Consider the following 22800-nt stretch of genomic DNA (forward strand, 5'->3'; position numbering starts at 1 on the left):
ATTTATTTTTTTAGTTACCGCAGTTATATTTCAAATATCAAAGCACCTTACGTTAATATTGTTTTCTTACGTTATATTTATCTTCGTTTAATTAGATTATACGTACGTATATCTCGATTAGAAATTTGCATTAAAGGAATCGTTGATATAATCTAATGCACAAGAAATTTATAAAAATAAAAAATAAAATAAAATAGTAGCTGATCCTTATGATCATGAAATAAAAATCAAAGTGAGATATAAGAAAAAATTACGTTCCCCTTTTGTCTGATACAATTCTCTTGAATTGTATCAGACAAAATAAAAATAATAAGTAGATGACGCTAACGAGAAAGTGTATTAAGAAGATAAATCTGGAAAAAAATAAAAAAAAAAAAAAAAAGAAAGAAAGAAAGAAGAAAAAGAAGAAAAAAGACTCCATTTAGAAATTAGAAATTACAATACGATACATCTAATAGAATCATCGTTAATATCAAAGAGTAAGTTTGTTTTAAGAAAATAAGTAAATCTATTAAAAAAAAAAAAAAAAAAAAAAAAAGAAAAAAAAACCTTTTCATTTGGATATTAGAAATTATAATAAGAAACGAATGTGAAATTTTTATAATGCCATAGTAGAGAATTTTACAGAACGATGGTATAATAACGAGATAAAAGAAAAAAAAAAAAAGAAAAAAAAAAGAAATGAAAATAAAAATGATTAGTAGTTTCAACGAGGAAGTGTATAAAGAAAAGAAAGGAAAAAAAAAAAGAAAAGAGAAAAGAAAAAAGAAAACATGAAAATCTGTAAATAAAAGACATTTCTCCTCTGTATTTAGAGATTAGAAATTAGTGTATAATGTAGACAAAAAATTGATTAGTGGCGTGGTGGAAAATTACAGTACAATGCATGACCTCTCTCTTTTTCCTTCAGAATAGGTCGAGTATCACGAGTTTAAAAGAGAAACAAGGCCGGAAAAGACTTTCTCAGAACGATTACGAACGATGGATAAAATCATATATACATAGGTATATCATTAGAGAGTTCGAAAGTTGATTACTATACACGCGTTGCTGTACTCGTCAGTCAACGAACATGACTCTACGCGAGTGGTACGCGAATCGTGAAATACTGTTAACCGGTGTGACCAGTGAATTAGGCCGAAATCTTCTCGAGAAAATATTACGTACATTTCCGGACGTCAAAGTTAATCTTATTGTGCGAAAGAGAAATAATCTTACAAAGGATGATCGAGTTAAGAAGATCTTCGAATCACCTGGGTACATTTAAAAATAACCAAATTCTTTTCGTCAAAGATCCGTCAAAGATATTTCTAAAGGAAAATTTTATAGAGACATAGAATTCCTTTAAACGAAAAAAAAAAAAAAGAAAGAGAAAAAAAAAAAAAAAAAGAAAGGAAAGATATTTCATTCCGCGAAATATAAAATGATATTATATACTTGTGTACAAATATCTGAATAAATTGAAAATACATTATACGTAGATTTTATACGTAGATTATATCGTTGTCTCTTTTGTAAAGAATTTATTTTTTTTTTTTTTCTTTTTTTCAAATCTACGCATACGCATCAACGTATATATATCTATGTATAAGTATTTGTACTTATGTATATCTATGAGTATACTTATACACATATACTTATATAAACATATATACACATATATACATATACACATACATTCATACATACATGCATATATATATATATGAATACGTACTGACATTTGCGATAAGCATAATTCCGGTTGTAAGAAAATAAGTCCTTTCAATATTGATCGTTTATTTGCACGTACGTACGAACGATGATAACGAAAACAATGCAACGAACGCTCGACGTTGAAGTTCCATTGTTTTCCCGTTCTTTCGCATCTTCATACGTTATGGCTTCATTCTTTTTTTCATTCGTATGAGAGTCACATGTATTTTCTCTCTCTCTCTCTCTCTCTCTCTCTCTCTCTCTCTCTCTCTCTCTCTCTCTTTCTCTCTATCACACACACACACACACACACACACACACACACACACACACACACACACACATACACACACCCTCATTCTTCCTCGCACATACAATCGATTCGTTTCTCGATATCGAATATGGAAATAAACGTGTAAATATTTGTCTGTCTGTACTGTACTATGTCCAGCCTTCTTTCATCCCTATCTCATCCACCTCCTCCCTCTCCTCACTCTTACTCACCCCTTTCCTTTTTGCAGTTCATCGCTATCTCCTTCTCCTTCCTCACCAACCCCTCTTATACATATTCTAAAGCATGAGGGAAAAAAAAAGAGAAAAAAAAAAAAGAAAGTAAAAAGAAAGGATTTAATTTTCGCGCTCGTTTATTTTGCACAACGTGGAGAAACTCGTGGCCATTTTTCATAATTTTTGACAGGAGAAAATCGATCTCCGATGTTCCGCGAAACGTGCAAACGATCTATCTATTTCTATCGCAATAGAAGAGAAGGAAATTCTCTCGTAACGTTGACAGATTTTTTTTTCTATCTTGTTTCTTGTTTATTTCCTTTTTAACCGGCTTCGACCTCTCTTGACCCCGCCCACACCTCCCCACCCCTCTCCGCCCCCCTAATCCATTTGACCCCTTACTTTCTTTACACTGTTTCCAGAGTCACGTCATTGAACGTGCTAGGGAAAAAAGGAGAGAGATAAAAGTACTAACGCGAGAAGCTGATTGTTCGTTTAGTTCGCTGAACGATGGAAGGGAGAAAAAGGACAAAAAGGAAAAGAAAAAGAGAAGAAAAGAAAAAAGCAAAAAGAAAAAAAATAACCACCAATTCGTTCACCCATTTACTCATAAACGATCAACGCGATAAAATTGTAACTTCGAAGTCCCATACGTATGCATTATGCAATACGTATTCCGATGTTTATTATTTTTTTATCTCTCTTTTTTCTTCTTCTTCTTCTTCTTCTTCTTCTTCTTCTTCTTCTTCTTTTTTCATATTTTTTAATTTTCATTTCATTTCTCTCGCCATAAAAATTAATTGCCCGTTCAGGATCGAGGATTAATGTTTTCTAAATTTGTTAAATTAAATTGTAAATTTATGTTACAAATTGTTTACATCACATAACTCTTCCTGTACGAATTGAATTCATTCTTTTTTTTTGTTTTTTTTTTTGTTTTTTTTTTGTTTTTTTTTTTTTCTTTTAATTTTCTTCCTTCCTCACAAAATTATTAATTAATTCTTCATTTATTCTTCATATATCCGAAGATTAATGTTTCCTAAATTTAAGTTATGCTATATATTTTAAATTACACCCTGTATCATTCTTTCGATCGTAATTAAAATTCTTTTGTTTTCATTTTTTCTTTTCTTCCTTCTTGTTGGCATAAAATCATATCCGAAAGATTAATGCGTTTTGTTGAATTTAAGTTTATATTACAAATTTTTTACATCATAACTATACATATATATATATATATATATATATATATATATATATATAATTTATTTGCCATAATTAAAATTCTTTTTTTCCCTTTCCTCCATATACCCGAAGATTAATGTTTTCTAAATTTAATTTAGATACCAGCTACGAACTTTACATGTTATAAATTCTTCCTTTTTTGTTTTTTTTTCTCTTTTTATTTTTCATTTCTTTTTTCTTTTCTCTCCCTTTTTTTAATTACAAATGATTGAAAGACCCTTTCGCGCTCGAGTACGAATATATGGGGGGTGGGGAGGGAGAGGCGAGAAAAGAAGAAGGAAAGAAACAAATAAAAAAAGAAAAAATAAAAATTGAAATAAATTATCATATACTTATCGTTAATAAGAGAACTATATAATCTCGCATACTAATCGTCTGATAGCTGATTCATCATTATCATTATCGTTCGAATGACATGTCAATGATAAATAATCATTATTTTGTAACGAGGGAAAAAAAAAGTAAAAAAAGAAAAGTAGAAAAGAAAAGCCTTTAGACGTTCACAAATGTGTTGGAAGAATTAATGGAAAGGAGTAGAAGTATATTTGGATGCCACTTGGAATCGAAACAGGCACGAAGATCTATACAACCCTCCAATCACCCACACACACACAAATTATATTGCTATATTGCGCATATGTATATGTATATGTACGTGATCGTTCATCGTAACAAGCCAGGTGGAATCGTGAAACACGTGAAGCGAAACTCACTGCTCTACTAAACACACCCGGAAGCATTCTCTCTCTCTCTCTCTCTCTCTCTCTCTCTCTCTCTCTCTCTTGCTCTCACTAATCTCAGATTTATTTTCATTAACACGTTCACGTTCTCGCACTTTGAGATAATTATGAACTGCTTTCTCGCCTGAATTTCGTCCTTTTCCTCGTTTTCCTCAATGCCTTTTTACACTTTATTTATTTATTCATTCATTCATTCATTTATTCATTTATTCATTTATTCATTTATTTATTTATTTATTTACTTATTTATTTATTTATTTATTTATTTATTTATTTACTTACTTATTTATTTATTTATTTATTTATTTATTTATTTATTTATTTATTTATTTATTTATTTTCTTTACTTCTTCTTCTTTCGTTTCCATTTGCTTTGTTTCTCTTTCGTTTAATTTTTTACATATCTTATAGAATAGATATATCCATTTTCAATATTTTATTCAATATAAAAGGATTACCAAGTATATTTCTATATTTAATTTAACGTATAATACATATTGCAGACATAAATGGCGCGTTATGAGATTTCGTTTTTAATTCGATTAGAATTACTATTATTAATGTTTTATCTTTCAAATCTTATTTTATAAGAAAGAAAAAATATCAGAATGAATGGACGATAATTGTGATATTTCGCTGGGATTATTACGAAATTAAAAGAAAAAAAAGAAAAAAAAAAAAAAACCAAACCGGAAGATAATTTGCTTGAAGTTAGAATCAATTTAAATATTTAAGGCTGTTCATTATCTCTGGTTTTATAATGATGATTTAAACCATCACAAAAAACAACCATAATTCTTCATCGATTTTAATGAACAAGGTATTATTTTAAGGACGAAGATTTAATCTAGAATGCATCTTTTTCGAATTTTTAAAAAAGCTTTATTTTTTTTTAGAAAAATTGTATTAAATAATAATACTTTTTCGAGAATAGTTTATGTACAAATAAAAGCCTTTTTCAAAAATTCGATGGCGTAAACCCTGTTTTCGACATTTTTCGTGAAGAAAATGTTTTGTATTGTGGCAACCCACGAAATTTGCGATAAAAGAGAAAAAGCTCGTACCCCCACTACTGATTTTCATATACACGTTTGAATCGTGTAGATACGATAGACGCATGGTAGGGACAGCGTTACTCGCTTATATTTGTAGTTCAAATTTTGTTCATACCTGTCATTGAAGTTACATACGCTTTGAGAGGTAGTGAATAGCTTGAACTACATACTTTCATCGAACCAATATTTATATATTTTTTTATTTTCAATAATTTATTAACATATACATATATATATATACACACATATTGCTTTTACAAATAATTTAACTATTTTTTAAAATAGGTAGTGAAGAATGAAGGCTTTAAAAATTGTAATGTTACGAAATTGTAATGTTAGAAAATTTATTTCACGTAATCAGTACGTATAAAATAGATATGTTAAATAAAGAATAAAAGAAATGTATGATTAGCACTATTAAATTTAGATTTGTTGGAAATAATGATCTATTCAATTAATATGCTTTAATAATTATTTTAATAATAAATATATTTTTAGTTCATCAGAAACATCTAAGTATGTAACAAATAGTATAAAACCGATTGGATCTACTGTAGATTCGAAAAAAGTAGAATTTTCTGCAAAATTAAACAACAAATGGTGAGATCGGAATGGTTATTTAGCTCTTCTTCATATTATGAATAATATTAGAGTAAAGTTTATACAAGATGGTTTAGCTAAAGCAGGCTTTATCAAAGATGATACAAATTTACCTTTAGAAGGAATAAAGATTGTGGATATTGGTTGTGGTGGAGGAATACTATCTGAACCATTAGCTAAATTAGGAGCAGAAGTAACTGGAATAGATAATTCATTGGAATTGATAAATATTGCAAAGGAACATGCCTCATTAGATTGTAATTTATCGGGAAAATTGAATTATATTCAAACTACCATTGAAGAATTTGAAAAAGAAAATAAAGAGAAATATGATGCAGTGGTAACTTCTGAAATTTTAGAACATGTATTTAATCAACAATTATTTATTAAAGTAAATACTTATTAATTTAAAACGGATTAACCATCATAAAACAAAAGCTTCTTTATAATTTCTGATTTTTAATTATAAATTATTAGTCGTGTTCATCAATTATAAAACCTGGAGGATCATTGTTCGTTACTACCACAAATAAAACTTTACAATCTTGGTTGGCTGGAATTGTGGCAGAATATATATTCAATATTTTAGCAATTGGAACAAATGAGTGGAACAAATTTATTTCGCCAGAAGAAATTTAATGTTTCTTAGAAACTTGTAAGATACAGTATAGAATGATAAAATTATTATTTAGTTACAAATTCTTGGTTGTATTATTTTAACAAAATATTTTCATATTATCATTAGGTGGTCTGAAGACAAAAATAATTCGTGAGATGATTTTTAATTTAATAAAATATGAATAGTGTTGCTCATCAAATGTTTCAATGGGCTATGCACTTCATGCAATCAAACAGTAATAATCCAAAATTGTTCGTATAATAATGTTCATTTGTTATAATATATAATATGTAATTTACAATAACAAAAATTTACTTTTTCAATACAATTTAGATATATAATATAATTTCTGTATATATTTATTTATTAATTTATATTTATATATAATCAAATATATGTATTAAATCAGCCTTCATGATATACAAGACCAATTTGTTTTTTAAATTCATCTCCTAATTTTCCAATTAATATATATATATATATATATATATATATATATATATATATATACATATATATATATATGTTTTTATATCTTACTTATAAAAATATTTATATTTATTAAATTAGAAAAGAATTTTATTTTGAGAGTTTACGATAAAACAATAGAATATCATTTTAAAGGTAAGTGCGAATTGTAGCAGCTTGATAAGGCAATATTGCAATATTTATGAAATTCATTTTGTGCTTAATTTTTAGCAATGAAACATGCACAATACCATGTGACAAATTATACTTTTGGTGGACTGTTAATTATAAAATTATAAGTAATTTTAATAATTGATTGATTATTTACTTTGCAAAGATTATATTAATTTCTTATATTTTTCTTAACTTCCACGTGTTGCAGATAATTATATTATATTTTATGAAATATTATATTTATTGTATAAACGAACGATCTTCATATATTTGTTAGATAAAAAAGTATATATCGACTATAGCAATATATACGTGTATATTATACACATGATAATCATAAAATAAATAATTACTAAAAAAACGTAATGATATATTTATCATCATTCATTTATTTACAATATAATAAGAATAAGAATGAACAGCCTTAAAATTAGTTTCCAGGAAAAAAAAAATAAAAAAAAAAATATCATATTGTCGTTCCATAGTAGTGACACAATAAAGTGAATTTGATTAATAATAAATATGATAAAAAATATACGATATACGTACATACATGCATATATATATATATATATATATATATATATATAAACATAAAAGACATATTTTACATGATGAAACAGATATGAGAGACTACGAGAGGAGGATCCAGATGCTATTTCAAGGGTAACAGTTTACGAAGGTAATTTGATTTACGACGATCTTGGAATAACCAATGAGGAAAGGGAAAGAATGAAGAAGAATGTTAGCATAGTATTTCATGCTAGTGGCCCGCACGACGCGATATTTCAATTTTCGGAAGAATTGCCAAAATTAAAGACACTAGCGGCTACATCGACGGTATTTAAGTACAAAGGAAAGATCAACGAGTGTTTACAAAATGAATATATACCGAACGTACCGCTCGCATTGATACGCGTAGCCCTTCTTGGGCCACCCCTTCAAGAACCAATGCAAGGTCACGTCGAAGTACTCAAAGGAACAACCGCACTTATGATCGGTGCTGGATACGTCTTAGGTAATGCTCAAAAATCTGCTGAATTGACGCCCATCGATATTGCCACCAACACACTGATTGCAGCTGCTTGGGAGAGAGCTCAACGGTAATAAACAATAAATTGTCTTTTATTATTATTATTTCTTTGCTTTTCTTTTTCTATTTATTTTTCTTTTTTTTTTTTTCTTTTGTAGAATGGAAATAATTTTTACGAGATTTGTAAATTATCTACATGTGCGTGCGTGTTTGCGTGCTTGCGCATGTGTGTTTAAATATGTGTGAAAGAAAGAGAGAAAAAGAGGAACATTATAATGATTCATTTATGCTCATGTTAAACGAATTCTTTTTACGTATGATATTTTTTATTTCCTCTTATTTAATTTCCCCTCCCCCCTCACCTTCTCCCAATAGTGCGCACAAAAAAAAATATATTACACTAGTAACTCCTAGAATCATAAAGTGTATAAATACATATAACTTGTGAATAAGATAAAAATGTCAAAAATTTAATATATTTTATATTATTATTAATTTGCTAGTTAATTAATTCAAATATCGATTATATCGAATGTGTCGCGCCAGATTTTTCAGTCTTTTTCTTTTTTATTTTGATTTAAATTAATTGCAATAATGTTAACGAATTTCACGTGATTTCGATGCACGATTTAACAAACATAAATATGTACGTCGTACACGATTATGATAATTATGGTTCTTTTACTTTTTTCCTTTTTCCTCTTCTCGAATATTTAATATTATTATTCTTAAATAAGATTTTGTTGATTAAAAAAAAAAAAAGAGAGAGAGAGAGACAGAGAGAGATAGAAAAGTGAAAAAGGAAAAGGGAATAAACAACAAGAAAGAAAAAAAATTCGTATTTAGAGAGAAAGAAGAAGAAAAAAGAAAAAGAAAAAAGAAAAAAATATATTCGAATCGGAAATAATCGAAAAGGAATCCTTTATATACGTTTCCGATTATAAACGTTTAATTCCGCGAAATGATGTTCCCTCTCGAGTTAAACCCGAGTAAAGGGATCGAAGGGAGCGAATAGCGGCGTTATTTAAATCATCATTTCCCAGATATTAATTAAATCCTTCTCGCCGAGTTAACCATCACTATCGCATTAACGATTTTACACGTAGTCTTACTCGTACGTAACATGTACATGTACATACAAACGTAAATACGTACAAATGAACGTATATACTTAAATATATATATATATATATATATATATATATATATGTGTGTGTGTGTATGTGTGTTCTTATGTATGCGTATATATGTATGTGTGTATGTACGTATGTTTGTACAGAAATACACAGTCAAATAGAAATGGCTAACAGCAGGAGCGTTTTTCAACGTAATTTATCGAAAATCGAACAAACATGGAATTCCGTTGAAACGACATGAACCTACTACCCTTTAAGCTTTTATTTAAGTCGTCGTAGAAACGAACGAACGAACGAACGAACGAACGAACGAACGAACGAACGAATGAACGAACGAATGAACGAATGAACGAGACGACTGCAGCAATCGAAAAGAAACGAAGTAGAGACGAAGGCTGAGCCAGAGAGTTTTACTGGCTCTCAGGACTAAAAACCTTACGTTTGCTAGCAATTTCAACCTGTAGGTCTCGTACATACCATCTCTCTCTCTCTCTCTCTCTCTCTCTCTCTCTCTCTCTCTCTCTCTCTCTCTCTCTCTCTCTCTCTCTCTCTCTCTCTGAAGTATTTCCAAACGACTGAACCTCGCATAAGCTGATTGCATTCGACCTCTAAAAGAGATATCTCTGAAACGCTATATGTACTTAGGTATTTCCTTTTAAAGCCGTATGCGACTAACGTCCCTAGACTACGACGAAACGAAAGCTAATCGCACGAACGAAAAATTCCAGAGTCATCGATATCATCCTTCACCCAAAATAGAAAGAGAGAGAGAGAGAGAGAGAGAGAGGGGGGAAGGATGTAGAGGGTAGAAGAGTATTGCTATTTCTATTTCGCGAAAAAAAAAAGTCATTTAACGCGTCAGCTTTTTATCGAACGTTTCTACGAATTTTATAAAGGAAAAAATAAACGAAGAAGGAACGAAATGTAAACGAGGAAGAAAGATAGAATTAAACAAAAAAAAATTAAAAGGAAATAAAGAAAGAAAGAAAAATGTCGATATCCTAATATCATTACTTTTTCTTTTACTTCGATCAAAATAATTTAATTATTTAATAAATTAAATATCATCCATTATTAAAGTGAAATTATTTTACATGAATAATCGTGAAAACGTGAAAGAGCTACGAAGAAAGATAGATAATCGTGATAATAAATATTTTTAATAACAATCTAATAATAATAATGACAATAATAACAGTAATAATAATAATAATAATAATAATAATAATAATAATAATAATAATAATAATAATAATAATAATAATAATAATAATGTAATATCCTCTTAATAATTTGTTAATCCGATTTTCACAACTGATGATTACTAAATATCCCATTAAAATCAATTCTAACATATCTATATATATATATATATATATATATATATATATATACATTGATAATAATCCTAGTTACTTATAATGAATCTTCTTATTTATTTTTTTTTTCCTTTTTTCTTTCTTTTTTAGACCAAAAGACATCGGTGCTGTTGTGTATAACACTGCGACGATTGGTTGCACATGGGGTGACCTTATTGCAAAAGGTCAACAGGCTGCCAAAAAGTTTCCATACCCGACATTTGGTATTCGTGGAATAACAACTATCGCTTGGTTACATTGGGCAGTAGTAGTTTTTCTTGAATGGTTACCATCGATTTTGTGCGACACGATTGTCGGACTATGTGCCGGAAAGCAAAGGTACGGAAGTATGAGGTATAAAGTAATCGCGATGTTTTTAACTATATCGTTCGCCAGCTTGGACTCCTTTGAAGCTCACTCGTGGAGAAAGCTTTTGATATGCACCTGTTCGAGCGTTTGATGTACCACTAGAATGAAAAAGAAAGAGAAAGATAGATAGATAGATAGATAGATAGATAAAAGGAGAGAGAGAGTGAGAGAGAATTGGAAAAAAAAAGAATTTAAATGCTCTTCCTCCCTTTATCTTTTTTAATATCAGTATATATAGCACGTCATGTTTTAATCGATTCTAATTTTATTAATATCAATGAAATTTCATTTCATATAAAACTTTTGATCCACCGTATATATTTATATACGTAAACAGTATTTAGTCAGTAGTAATGCGTTTGATGCATCAAAAAAAAAAAAAAAAAAAAAAAAAAAAAGAAAGAAAGAAAGAAAGAAAAAGAAAAGAAAAAAGAATGAAAAAGAAAAAGACAGAATTTAAATGTTGTTCTTCTAATTGTTAATATACAATGTATACAACTTAGTGTCCTATTTAAATTGTTTTTAATTAATGATATAAGAATAATTTTATATTATTCCTTTTTTTTTTTCTTTTTTACTTTTCAAATACGATCGAGGAGCATTTAATTAAACGCTTCCTTCTCCGTAATAATAAAGTAGTTCTCGTATCGAAATAATTCACGATGAATGATTAAAACTTTTAATTGACTTTATTATCGATAATTGTAGAACACATTTTGAATGAAATCTTTGAAATTATTCGAATGAGATTTTTTTTTTATATCATCGCTTTGAAACCGCCTAACATTTTTCTCAGATACGATTAAAATTTGATTTTTCGTATTAAATCAAATCGTTTATCAGACATGCATATGTATAATCGATAATAAAATTATTTTTTATTTTCGACGATATTTCTTAATCTTTCAAAAATACTTAATCTTTAACAAAAATATATGTAATATTTCAAAGAATTCGAATAATTTCATCGTAAGCGATTTATTATACTTAGTCTTACATCTAACCAACAATGGCGTTCACGAATTTTCAATGAGATTTTTATAATACAATTTCCATAATAATCCATAATCATTTCCATAATTGATATGTAACCATTCAAAATTGAACGAAAAGAATTGCATTTTCATTTCGAAATTCTTTCGAGAATATAAATTAAAACTAGTTTCTATATTACAAAAGGATATTTAATTAAATGCAATTTATCAATTATTTGGAAAATTAGAAATAGTTATTCCGAGATATTCCGTAAATGTGTATCGATTAAGGTACTTCGAATATTCGCCGATATTTTCAAAAGGTCAGAGTTGAAAATTTCATTATTTCGACGATTTCACGATTAACAACGAAGGCAGAGCCACGAACAATCTTCTCTGAACGATCCAATATCCTTGACATTATTCTCAAGGGTAGAATTTTCTAACAAATGCAAGTATCTTAAAATGATTAAGGTGCATTTTCAATTGTCAGAACAATTGACCTAACATCTCTCTCTCTCTCTCTCTCTCTCTCTTTCTCTCTCTCTCTCTCTCTCTCTCTCTCTCTCTTTATCTATTTATCTATCTATCTCTTTTTATTTCTTAATAAAAATATACTCTTTAAATATAATTAATCCTCTATATTTAAAACCTTATAAAGTATCGAATTATTTATTTTATCTAATAAACTTAATTATTGCTTCTTCATATATATATATATATATATATATATATATATATATATATATATATATATATATATATTCAAATATAATAGAAATTTTTGATACTTTTCTACTATAACTGTAATCAAATAATAATAAATGGACAATTAAATATAATACAATAATTTTAACGTTGAATAACTTTGTTTTTTTTACGACACCATCAAAAAGGGAAAAGTAATAAATAAATAAAATAAAAAGAAATTCTTTAACACGAAGAGACGATTCGAAATAAAATATTCAATAGATAGGATTACGAAAAAAAGAATAATAATAAAAAAAATTATTCATGAGTATTTAAGAGTTAGGCCATTAGCTTATAAAGAATATTTTTGAAACTTACGATTACCTCCTATACCTATAACAATGCCGACTAGTACGTACGGAATGGGAAGCAAGAAAAAAGAAATATCGAAGCGGAAGAAGGGAACTCGTTTCTCGATGGAAAAGAACTACCTATTTTACTCTCATACTCTCTCTCTCTCTCTCTCTCTCTCTCTCTCTCTCTCTCTCTCTCTCTCTCTCTCTCTCTCTTTCTATCTTTCTTTCTCGGTTGCTCATAAACCTGGTGTTGCCGCAACGAGAAAAGTTTTTCAAAAAAATCTCTTTTGAGGATAAACCAAAAAAAAAAAAAAAAATAACAACTCGAATTTTCATCCTCACACACACCCGCACACGCACACATACATATCTACAACACATACACATACATATCTACAAACAAATATTCTCTTCTCCTCGAAAACTCGTATTTTCGTTCTCGCTCGTCGCTTTTTCTTCGAAAAAGTGGAAGGATATCGGATAAGAAATGCCGTTCAATGAGATGCCTCTCAGGATGGACGAGGAGGACCATTCGCGAAATAGAATCCTTTAAGAGGAAACGGAAAAATGTAGAAAAATTTTCTCCTAAGAAGGAAGAATAGAAGTGAGTTTTCGGTAGTAAAGCCCATTCTGATATAAAATAAAAATAGAATGGAATAAGATGGAATGGATTATGATAGAAAATATTCGTAGGAAAGTTAAGGTATGCGATATTACATATGGACAGGTATACGTGCTTGATGTAATAAACGGAATGAGCTACTAACCGCTCTGATAATGGATGTAACCGAGAAAGTGCAACACTGAGAGAGCCGCCGAGAGCCAATGAATGGATGCGGCAGAACGGCTTTCTAACTTTTGCGTGTACTCCTGTATACGGGATCGATCGATAACAGCGAGTAGTATAGGAGAGAGAGAGAAAGAGAAAGAGAGAAAGAGAGACAGAGATAGAGAGATAGGGGGGGGATGGAGGGAGAAAGAGAGAGATAGAGATAGATAAGGAATAGATAGATAGATAAATAAACTTGTTTTATTATTATATCAAATCTCGTGAACTTTTTTAAAGGGGGAAATATACGACGACATATACAACAATAGCAAAATTAACAACAACAGCAACAACAACAATAATAATAATAATAATAATAATAATAATAATAATAATAATAATAATAATAATAATAATAATAATAATAATTCATTTATGAGATTAGACTTTAATAGACAGAAATAAAATATTGCGATTATTAATCGTTAATTCGATTAATAGAAAATATTAAAAATATTATTAAGAAGAATTTTAAAGTAAGTGAAATTATTGAAATAAAAAATATTTCTTAAATTTTTTAAAAGAAAGAAATATTTAGAAATAAAGATTTAATTATAACATAAATATAATGTATAAATAGTTAATTAATGTATATATTTATATTATAAAATATATTTATTAGTAAATTATTATTATTTAGATATATTGATAAATTTTATTATATATATTTAATTATTATATATATATAATTATAACATAAATATAATGTATAAATAGTTAATTAATGTATATATTTATATTATAAAATATATTTATTAGTAAATTATTATTATTTAGATATATTAATAAATTTTATTATATATATATAGTTTGATTATATATATATTTATTTATTATAATATAATAAAAAGTAAATATATATATATATATATATATATATATATAATAAAAATATTATAATATAATAAAAAAGAAATATATATATAATGAGTTATTATATTATATAAATGATAAGAAAAATTTTATTGTAATAGAATTTTATTCTTTTATTCATAGGATTGTGAAGGAACATGAAAGAGTACGTAAAGCCTTGAAATCCGTCGAATCGATTGCATGGAGGTCCTGGTCAGCTGAGAGAAATCGCATATACGTATTACACCAACGTCTAAGCCAAAATGACCAACAAACGTTTCCACTTATCGTCGATGCCGACATTGAGAATTACATACTTTCAACAGCGGCCTCAACGAGAAAACATTGCGTCGACGAAAGCACTCTTTCTCTCTTACGAAATATACGACTTTTCTTTATTGTCGTTATCCTTACACTTTTATTCTCTTATATATTTATTTACGTGAAATTTTTATTAATCAATTAGACATATTTTCTATTTACTTTTCATCCTTTCTTTTATATTTATATTTCTTTTTTTCTTTCTTTTCATTGAACAAAAATTTCCCCTTCCCTTAAAACTATCACATCTCCTCTAATCTTATTACATTATCATTCTCGTAATATTACGATATATCCATCGTAAAGTTTGTAAATTAAATTTCAATTGTTACAGAATCATTCAATATGATCATTATTAAACGTTTATATAATGACACGACGAAGAAACAGAGTGATATTTTCTCTCATTTAATGATCGTTATGATGAAAATTATATTTATTTAAATTAACAAAACGTAACGTTAAGGTAACGATATTCCTTGACGATTAATATCTATCCGTTTGTTCTTAACAACGGAATGCGAGAGATTAGCTACAAGAGAGAAAAAAATTAAATGAAAGACTTCGAAAGGATTCGTAATCGGCCATTTATTTTCATTGGCGTCGTCGTCACGCAGTTCCATTTCCTTTTAACAAATCCAACTTGGTTTCTCATTGTTTGAAATTTTTCTACCCTATGTGTTTCTTCTTTGGCGAAATGCCACATACTCTTTATCTCTCTCTCTCTCTCTCTCTCTCTCTCTCTCTCTCTCTCTCTCTCTCTCTCTCTCTCTATCTATCTATCTATCTATCTATCTATCTATCTCTCTTTAAAATATATATTTTATATGCACATATATATACACATACACACCCGCATATATATATATATATATATATATACATAAAACATGCATGCATATATAACAATGTACAAGAAGAGGAGAGGAATATAATTAATATCAAGGACTCCAAAGGAACTCCCGAAGCACCCGACCACTACTTTACATACGAAATTCCATCCGAAATGGTAAATTAATTGCTTCGGCAAGCGTTCCTTGTCCTCGACAAAGCTACGACCTGTACGGCCTTACTAAGCTAGAAACGTTCAATGTTTAGGATCAAGTGGTGTAACATCGCGAATAGCTGCGAGTTGTCTCATTTTATCCTTTTCTCCCTTCCCCTGGTCAACCATCACCCATTCAACCACCCACCACCCATCCACACCCACTACTTCTCTACTACTTCTCTTCCTCGTTCCGTCCTCCTGTAATTAACGACACTGCTTTATGTAACCTCTTTTGAGCCTGGACAGTTTCGACTTTAAACGGTTAATCACTTTGAGTTTCGAGTTAATAGAAAATAGGACAGTGTGTTAATATGATAAAAAGATTTAAAACACGTTTAAGTTGTATTATTGATGAATCTTTCTTTTTTCTTTTTTTTTCTTTTTTTCTCTCTCTCTTCTTTTTTTTTTTTTTTTTTTTGATCAAAGGGAAAAGAAAGAAGCAAAAAAAAGGGAAAACGACACCGAACTAATTATCGTCTTACATTATTTAATGGAATATACTATTTTTTCTTTTTTCCTAGATTTATCTTTTATCTTATATTTATAATATGTATAAAAAAAATAATAATGATCGTTCTTAAATAAAATTTGTGTGAAATAAAATTTGTTCGTGAAAATAATTATAATTATCCCACTTTATTGGCCTTTATATATTCCTTAATTCAATGTTATCGATAAGGATGTGAGAAATTTCTTAATATTACATTGTTACAATCTCATTGAAAAAGTTTGTAAAATCCCATAAAAGTCATCTTAGTTATTAACAACATGGTCTAACGTTAAGTCTAAGAAGCTTTCGCGAAACAAGCCGCGTATGATTGGAACGCGTCGCCGCTAATCTACGATGGTTTGCCCTGCTTAGCTAAAGCTTTTTAGCAAGCTCTTCTTCTTTCGTTATCCCGTCGTAGCGCGAAACCGCTGAAGACCAACTAGTACCAAGAAGAAAGAAAAGAAAAAAAAAGAGAAAAAAAAGCGAGAGAGAGAGAGAGAGAGAGAGAGAGAGAGAGAGTAAAAAGGAGAAACTCGAGTAGCTTGAAAACCTGTACGGCACCTTAATTGCAAATCCTTCTTTACGACGACACTCCGACCACATTCGGTTGCTCACGTTTCTAACGAGTAGCTTGCTTTTGAGAAAGCTTCAAAAGCTTTCACTCTCCCCCTCTCTCTCTCTCTCTCTCTCTCTCTCTCTCTCTCTCTCTCTCTCTCTCTCTCTCTCTCTCTCTCTATCTATCTATCTATCTATCTAATCGCCTTTTTTCTCTTTCTTTTTTTTTTCAAGCAAACGAATGCTTTTTTTACGTCTCGCTAATGTAAATATAAATAGATAAAAAGATCAAGCGGGATTGAAATGTATTTATAAAATTAAATATATGACGGATATTTTTTTTTTTTTTTTCGAAATATTTGAAATTCTACCGTATTAATAAATGATACAAAATAAAGCAAATAAATAGATTGATTGATATTGAGGCAATTCATGAATTACCAAGAAGATTTTTTCCGATCATCTATAATGTGAAAGATTATTAAAATTATTAAATAAATGTTAATTGTGGATGATAAATAAAAATTTATTTTCTACGAGAGTGATATTACCGACGGTGAATATCAGTGAAAACATACGATTTTATCATGAGAGGTTAATAATAAAAAGATTGAATATTTTACCGATCGTCGATAACACTTTTAAAAATTGTTTTAATAAAATTAAGTAAAACAAATCGTTGGTAATACAGATGGTATTATAGATTTCTTCCTTATCTAATGATAATATTCTAACGTAAATGTGAACAAAATGAAATTGAAAATAAAAGTGATAAATATATTGGTCTTCGAATGTGATCAGTGTACCTAATAGAAATAAATATTTTAGTTTAGATCGATAAACACATGGATTTAATAAAGAATATCGATTATAATTGTAAAATCGCAATGCATAACTGTTTCAATAAATGCGCATAATATATGTAGAGGGATACGTGTCGCACGTATGCATCAACCTAAAGTGAGTGTGAGAAACATACGTTCGAATAGGTCTAATATTTAATACGGAAGTTAAATATCAAAACATATTGAATCTAAAGAACGTATGTCTTTCTAGAATTAATCTTATATGTTTCATTGTCAATCATAAAATTGTGTCAACAAACGACTGCAAGTTTTCAGGAAAAAAACTTTAAGGTGAAAAATTCTTTTTAAATGTAAACATTAAGTTCTTCATAAATATTCAAATGCTATTAATTTGATATTAAATTAACACCTACAGTTCACAGAACAATTTACTCTAATAATAAATATCATACTCTATGCAAATATACAATTGATCATAAGTTCTCATGTCATGTTTAGAGTTTAAAGAACTACATATTATGCTTTATAGTATTAATTATTTCTAATAGAACTTTTATAAAATATTTCATGCTCTTGTAAGTGTCTTTGAATTTTCTTTTGTTCCTAAATTACTTCTAATAAATTGTAGTATTAGTGCAACCTAAGTGAAATATTGATTCCTTTCAGATGTCATTGACAGTTCAGCAAATCATATTGGATGCTAAAAAATTAGTGATAAGAATATCAGATCATGAAAATGCTGCGGATAATTTAATAAGCGACATGGAATTTGTACATAGTCAAATTGATAATATGAAACAGGTAATGGCTATTTTAATAATTATCATGAGTCCTAATTAAATTAATATTGTATTGTGATATTTTTATTGTTTGTTTTTATCCTTGCAGTATCAAGAAGCAGTTGATATCTTAAATACAGAAGCAAAACAAACACCACACGTGCAGCTTATTACTGACATCCAACGTGAAAATAGACATTTACTTGAAATTCATGCTGAAAATAAAGAGTTAAGAAATGCTTTGGAAGATCATCAAAACGCACTTGAATTAATAATGTCCAAATATAGACAACAAATAGCTTCTCTGATGCGTTTGAGTAAAACAGATTCATCGTCCTTGCATAATACAAAATATGCTAACGTAAGTAAAAGAAAATGCAATTGTTTTCATATTTTTCATATTTTTCATGCTAGAAAAAATACATATACATTCTCAATGTAGATAATTACAAGGCAAGCAGAAAAAATTAACGAAATGGCAGCTGTAATGAAAACAGCTGCATCATTGGACGAAGAAAAAGAATGTAAAGAAATGGAAACATTTCATTGTTTGAAAAAAGAGAACGATGGTTTACGGGAAGTTCTTAATATTGCCAACAAATTTGGTTCTTTGAGTAAAGAGATTACCGTTGAAAATAAGACAATACAAACGGATCCGTTATAACTTAAAAATTCTAGACTTTTTGTATACAGATTGCACAGTATTCTCATTTTATACTACAAATTACAACCACATAGCATAAATACAGTATATATAATTCAGGTGGCAAAAGCAATAGAAAACTGTATGTACAAAAGTTAGTTTCTATATCTTCTTTGTTATGAAAAAAAAAAAAAAGAAAAAAGAAAAAAATAATAATAGTAATAATAATAATAATAATAATAATAATAATAATATATAAGATTTGTTAATGATGATAATAAACATATTTTTCGGGATCAGAAATACAATCTTCGTTATAAAACAGTAGCAAATTCAAGAAAAGAACGAACGAAAGCATTTATACGAACAAAGAGGCTCAAAGTATTCACTATTTTCTCAAATATAAATCAATCACATCGCATCGTCGCTGCAACAAAGACAAATAATATTTAATTTTGACAAACGTACCTAATTTGTTTTTATATACATGCGTATATCTCTCCTCTACCCCCTTCGCCCACTACTCCCCGCCCCTAACAGCCCCATATAATAATTTTCGATTGATATAATTTGTTCGATGCGTATTCGACAATGTATAAATCGAATAAAAATTAGCTGTATTTATAATAGCACGTGTGTAGTAAACATCTTGTGTAAGAACTTTCTATATAATTATTTAAAATACCCTGTAAAAGAGTGATTACGTTGTCATGTATAGTAGGAATGTAAAGATAAAAACAAAAAAAAACAAAAGTGTATAAAATTACGTTCTCTCGAATTCTTTACGTTGTATTATTCTTTATCAAAAACCCTAAACCTTAACTAAGGTCAATCCACATCTTGCCACGCCCAGAGCGTCTAGCATTTATGAGTGCTCTCTCTCTCTCTCTCTTTCTCTCTCTCTCTCTCTCTTTCTTTTGCTTCCTTCCTCCCTTCTTTTCTCTCTCGTGTAATGATTACATACCCTCATAACTGCATCGAGCATTATTTATTAAATCACCTGTGTCGAAGGAAATAAACTCATTATAAATAATTCTTATTTATATTTTGGTTTAACACAGAAAAAGGAAATGGGATCTTAGAAAATGGAAAGTAATTTAGTTAGCGATTAGAAAGTATGATGGAGAAAGTCAATATCTCTAACGAAATAATTTCTTCCTTAAGAAATAGGACTTAAATAATAATACCGTTTATAAACCGTTTATCCCAAAAAGGATCGTACATGCAAATGGTAACGAAATTTTTCCAAAAAAAAAAAAAAAAAAAAAAAAAAGAAAAAAGAAAAAAAAGAAAATAAAAAAATAAATAAAAAAGCAGAAAAGAAAATAAAAACAAGTAAAAACAAAAACAAAGAGCAGAAAAAAAAAAAAAGGGTATAACTCGTCGTTCTGCCTCGGGATAATAATAAATATGTAAAAAAAAAAAGAAGTGAAAATTTCTTTAGCAATTTACTAAGAAAACGTGCATATATATCGAAGAAGAGATTTGGGAAATATATCAGGAAACATTAGACGATCCCCTAACTGCAGAAGGACTAGAAATTCGTGTAGATTCGAGTCGAGCTAGGTCATTACCCACACAATCTTCTATGTAGAGAATATACATTCGACATATACATGTGTGTATATATATATATATATATATATATATATATATATAAAGAGAGAGAGAGATAGCACACACGTGCATATACGTGACTAGGGAAAGAAAGAGAGAGAGAGAGAGAGAGAGAGAGAGAGAGAAAAGAAAAACCCTCGAAAAGATTTGAACACGACCTCGAGGCCCGGACTCCGGCCTCGACGGTGCACAATTTAGCTGTCTATGCGTACACGCTGTTCTAGGCAACGTTGGATAGCCCTACTCTTCAAGGTCGTCCTCCCTCTGTCCCTTAGCCCCGTTTTACGTTCCCTTCGATGAACGCAAAGGGGTTTTTATAATAGCGTGTCCTTGGAATCGACAATGCCTCAAGCGTTTCCTGCATGGCACCTGTTATTCTTACTTATCCTTTACCATGCGCGTTTCTTTCATTTAATCCCTTCCTCTTATCATCGTTCCTCTTCTTCTTCTTCTTCTTATCATTCTCATTTTTATTCGCACTTTATAATAATCTCGCTTCATGAAAACAAAACAAAACGAAAGAAAAAAAAAAAAAAAAAGAAAAGAGAAACGAAAAATTATTAGAAAGTTCAATGACACGCTCGAGATTTCCTCTCTTCGTTTTTTGATTAATAATAATATTACAGTATGACAGAACATAACCTAAAATTTTTTTCTTTCGTATGGATCATTCATTTCAGTAGATATGCTGCAATTAGTTCGATGAGTTATTTCTTACTACTTCTTCTTCTCTTTTTTTCTTCTCTCTATTTATTATTATTATTATTATTATTATTATTTTTTTTTTTTTTTCTTTATTTTTCAATTGAAAAAAAAATACAGAGAAAACAATTTATCATTTAGGATAAGCCGTAAGCTCAGCAACGTACATATCGCAGTTATCGAATAACGGGAGAATTCTAATTGGATGCGTTCGGCAGGCCGGTTATAAGAGGCGAGGGAGTGACGGAGAGAGACGACGGTTCGTTGGCCGAAAAAGTCGTTGAACGAGAACACTCGGGCCCGGTGCATCGACCACCAGAGTTGTGTCGAAGAGCACGGGGTCTGCGAAGTACAAAACTATAACCTCCACATTTTTATACCATGCGTTCGTGCTCTGTTCCTATGAAAGCGATAAGAGAAGTCCATTGAAATCTCTGATATATATCTTGGAAAAGAAAAAAATGTTTTCCACTTTTTTCTTTTTTTTTTTTTTTTTTTGTTCTCCTGCCTACATTATCCATTTTAATAAACGATCGTGCAATTGGCAAAAGTAACATTTTCTTTTGTTTCAGGGGGTTTTTTCCTTTTTTTTTTTTTTTTTTTTTTTTTATCCGACGCAAAATATTTCGTTATTTTCTACATCGATACGAGACAGTAAACGCAATGATATTTTCTGAATTAAAAATTACAAATTGGATCTCTTTCTTCTTTTCTTATTTATTTCTTCTTCTTCCTTCTTTTTTTCTTTTTTTCTTTTTATAAACGATTATCGGAAACCATCGGTAAGAGGAAATATATATATATATATATATGTATGTATTTATATATTCGTTTTCTTGAAGAAAAAAACATGGCCGCGATGAAAGAAAAAAAAGAAAATGACGATCGTATGTGTAGTCGCATGCATAGCATGCATATCCATATGATAAAGTCGGGGAACGAGGCTCTCTCTCTCTCTTTCTCTCCCTCTCTCTTTCTCTCTCTTTCTCTCTCTCTCTCTCTCTCTCTCTTACTCTCTCATTCTGTCTCTGTCTCTGTCTCTTTTCGTTCGTGTGATGCAGTTTTAGAAAATCATGCATACATGTGGCAACATCGCGTCATGGACTGGCATTCCACGTGATCAGGACCGGTTTGCGGGT

The 22800-nt window shown here is 29.2% G+C and overlaps 4 protein-coding genes across 6 annotated transcripts in view; 3 read left to right on the forward strand and 1 right to left on the reverse strand.

Annotated features, from left to right (window-relative positions):
- The first annotated feature begins 406 nt into the window (after window positions 1-406).
- On the forward strand, window positions 407-15761 carry LOC124427016 (putative fatty acyl-CoA reductase CG5065). Its single transcript, XM_046969419.1, has 5 exons — window positions 407-479; window positions 911-1257; window positions 7727-8206; window positions 10742-10969; window positions 14845-15761. Exons 2-5 carry the CDS (start codon window positions 1073-1075, stop codon window positions 15164-15166), a joined length of 1215 nt encoding a protein of 404 aa, XP_046825375.1. The 5' UTR covers window positions 407-479; window positions 911-1072; the 3' UTR covers window positions 15167-15761.
- LOC124427024 (ubiquinone biosynthesis O-methyltransferase, mitochondrial-like) lies at window positions 5753-6741 on the forward strand. 2 transcript variants are annotated; one of them, XM_046969440.1, is made up of 3 exons: window positions 5753-6233; window positions 6320-6497; window positions 6588-6606. In XM_046969440.1, exons 1-2 carry the CDS (start codon window positions 5880-5882, stop codon window positions 6479-6481), a joined length of 516 nt encoding a protein of 171 aa, XP_046825396.1. In that variant the 5' UTR covers window positions 5753-5879; the 3' UTR covers window positions 6482-6497; window positions 6588-6606. The 2 variants fall into 2 exon arrangements, with proteins under 2 accessions (XP_046825396.1, XP_046825395.1); XM_046969439.1 differs by having other exon boundaries at window positions 6320-6741.
- LOC124427019 (GDP-D-glucose phosphorylase 1) overlaps window positions 11080-22800 on the reverse strand; it is a 33673-nt gene continuing 21952 nt past the window's right edge. The window contains exon 6 of the transcript XR_006942854.1: window positions 11080-11097. The gene's annotated coding sequence lies outside the window, so the exon portion shown is untranslated. The remainder of the gene's footprint in view (window positions 11098-22800) is intronic.
- On the forward strand, window positions 17853-20120 carry LOC124427023 (FGFR1 oncogene partner 2 homolog). 2 transcript variants are annotated; one of them, XM_046969436.1, is made up of 4 exons: window positions 17853-18074; window positions 18587-18721; window positions 18809-19060; window positions 19142-20120. In XM_046969436.1, exons 1-4 carry the CDS (start codon window positions 18060-18062, stop codon window positions 19361-19363), a joined length of 624 nt encoding a protein of 207 aa, XP_046825392.1. In that variant the 5' UTR covers window positions 17853-18059; the 3' UTR covers window positions 19364-20120. The 2 variants fall into 2 exon arrangements, with proteins under 2 accessions (XP_046825392.1, XP_046825394.1); XM_046969438.1 differs by having other exon boundaries at window positions 17855-18250.

Source organism: Vespa crabro, chromosome 9 (genome assembly GCF_910589235.1).
Source record: "Vespa crabro chromosome 9, iyVesCrab1.2, whole genome shotgun sequence".
Classification (NCBI taxonomy): Eukaryota; Metazoa; Arthropoda; class Insecta; order Hymenoptera; family Vespidae; genus Vespa; species Vespa crabro.